Raw genomic sequence first — 2,754 nt, 5'->3', positions numbered from 1 at the left:
AGGTTGGTTTTTTTTTCTTTTTTGATATTCCCAGCTGGATGTAGCTTAGGACATTGATTTGTTACCTTCTTCTATAGATGAGCTACAGAGAAAGAGAATGGCCATTGATTGGCTTAGGAATGTCTCCTGTGTTCACTTCTATGGAGTCAAATCATCAAACGGTTTCAAACTGCTTTGGGAGAGATTGAGAGTAAAAAAAATAGAGATCATCTACCAACCTTTCCTTTGGGGCTGCAAAACCATTGAATAACCACTAGTGGGCAGCCAAGAGGTATATGGTCTCCCTCTAACTATGTGCTGCCATCATGTGGTCATTAGGAACTCTGCAACCCAGATGTTGTTATGAATATGGAATAAACATTAACCCAGACTGTATCTGAAGATATCATTACTGACATCCATAGAAGAAGAATTTTATAGAAGAGAATGTCAGGGCCACCTGTTAAATTCCAGTTAAGCTTATTTATTGCTCATGCCTATACACAAGAAGCTAGTCAACTAACAGCACTAAATTGGTGCTAGATAAGAGTCAACGGAATTCAAGAGGGATTGAACTTAGACCCCTAAGTTCATAAGGATTCATAAAGAACATAAGGATTCCAAGCTGATTCCTCTCTTCACTCCATCTCCATCCCCAGGCTCTGCCTTTGCTTCTCCCACAGAGAAACAGATAAAGAATAATGATACGATAAACAACCATGAGCTCAACAATCAGCAGATAAAGAACAATGAGGATTTAATAGTAGAAGATAAGAAAGAAATTAAGATGAAGACCAGGGAACAATTCACAGCAGAAGGACATTCTTCTCAAAGGTTTCCGTACAATCGGGTGAAAAGCAGATTTAATATAGACAAAAGGATAATTGGAATGGAGAAGAAGACAACTGAATCTGAAATCGTGTATGGGGTAAATGAGCTGCAAATTTTGGTTATAATCTAAATGTGGTCATATGGGAAAAACTGTGGGGAACTGGTGTTAAATTTACCTCAGATTCTAATTTAAGACAGATGTCTATGGAGATTCTCAGTCATCCAGGTCAGGGTTGTCCCAAAGGTGTTTTTTTTCAAAAGGCAACTGGACTTTCTTTGTTTTTGCTTGAAAACATTTTGCTTCTCATCCAAGAAGCTTCTTCAGTTCTTGAACAAGGATAACTCTGAAGAAATGAAGAAGCTTCTTGGATAAGAAGCGAAATGTCTTCAAGCAAAAACAAAGAAAGTCCAGTTGCCTTTTGAAAAAAAAACACCTTTGGGATTTAAGACAGAGGTGCTGGCTCTATTCTCCACCATCTTACAATAATAATAATAAAGTTGGAAGGGAACCTTGGAGGTCATCAAGTCCAACCCCCTGCTCAGGCAGGAAACCCTATACCATTTTGGACAAATGGCTGTCCAGTCTCTTCTTAAAAATTTCCAGTGTTAGGAGCATTCACCGCTTCTAGAGGCAGGTTGTTCCACTGGTTAATTGTTCCAACTGTCAGGAAGTTTCTCCTTAGTTCTAGGTTGCTTCTCTCCTTGATGAGTTTCCATCCGTTGCTTCTTGTCCTGCCTTCAGGCGCTTTGGAAAATAGTTTGACTCCCTCTTCTTTGGGGCAGCCCCTGAGATACTGGAAGGCTGCTATCATGTCCCCCCTGGTCCTTCTCTTTATTAAACTAGACACACCCAATTCCAGCAACCGTTCTTTGCATGTTTTAGCCTCCAGTCCCCTGATCATCTTTGGTGCTCTTCTCTGCACTTTTTCTAGAGTCTCAGCATCTTTTTTACATAGTGGTGACCAAAACTGGATGCCGTATTTCAAATGTGGCCTCACCAAGGCATTGTAAAGTGGTATTAATACTTCACGTGATCTTGAGTCTACCCCTCTTCATTAAGAGATGAAGGACTTTGAAATGTAATATGAGATCTTCGCAAAACAATACTGCTTAACCAAACAGAACTGCAAGACCGTCCCTTCTTATTACTTTCATAAATCCGAAATAAAACCAGGTTGTATTCCTAGGACCCTTAAAAAAAAAAAGATTGTGATCATTTGGCTTGGATGTGGAAGACTGCCCTCCGTATTATGATTTTGGGTTCTTCTTCTAAGGGCATTATTTTCCCCACCTCTATGAATTTTCTTGTAACATGAAAAAAAAAAAGAGAAAGAGGAAGGGAAAAAAAATGTGAGTAAATTGTTGGCTTTTCTCCTCTTCAAAGAAAACTGCATTTTGCTGATGGAGCAGGGAGGTTTGATAATGAAACACCATGGGGTAATAAAGCAGGAAAGGTAAAATTATTTAAAGTGGACTGTTATGTAGCTCTTCCACACACGAAGGATTATTGTTCCTCTCCTTTCTTTTTCTTTTTTTTTTCTTTCTTCTTTTTCCCCTAAAAAACCCAGCCTTTTTGCTTTAATAGCAAAAATGAAATCCATCCCTTTGTTGGATGTTGGTGCTTTTTGGAAATAGGTGTGGATAACAGCGCAGCCTGGGGAATTCAAGAATAAATGTGGCATAGAGGCGAAGGGGAGAAAGAAAAAGGAATAAATATTTAATCAACCGACTGCTTTTCAAGGGCGGAAAAATGGGGAGCCGGCGAGAGCTCGGGGAAGAGCTACCTTTTAATTTTATCAATACCTTTAAAACAATGGCAGCCACCCAGGCAGCCGAGAAAGAAAGGAACATCTGTTGAAGAAGCTGCAATTGGACACTCGGCGCGGTTTTATATCTCACGGCTGTCGTGGTTGCCAGCCAAAATCGCAGGGCAAGAGAGGAAAC

The 2,754-nt window shown here is 39.9% G+C and overlaps 1 protein-coding gene across 1 annotated transcript in view; it reads left to right on the top strand.

The window, feature by feature from the left end:
• Positions 1–907, top strand: part of LOC107300686 (CD276 antigen-like) — a gene marked incomplete at its 3' end in the record, with an annotated part of 20,152 nt that extends 19,245 nt beyond the window's left edge. The window contains exon 5 of the mRNA XM_015829992.1: positions 663–907. Within this exon, the coding sequence (XP_015685478.1) occupies positions 663–907 (245 nt within the window). The remainder of the gene's footprint in view (positions 1–662) is intronic.
• Positions 908–2,754: the final 1,847 nt, after the last annotated feature.

Source organism: Protobothrops mucrosquamatus, unplaced genomic scaffold (assembly GCF_001527695.2).
Source record: "Protobothrops mucrosquamatus isolate PMUCROS unplaced genomic scaffold, P.Mucros_1.0 scaffold7973, whole genome shotgun sequence".
Taxonomy (NCBI): domain Eukaryota; kingdom Metazoa; phylum Chordata; class Lepidosauria; order Squamata; family Viperidae; genus Protobothrops; species Protobothrops mucrosquamatus.
Note: the sequence above shows the minus strand (reverse complement) of the source record. Positions and strands in the feature narration are given on the sequence as shown.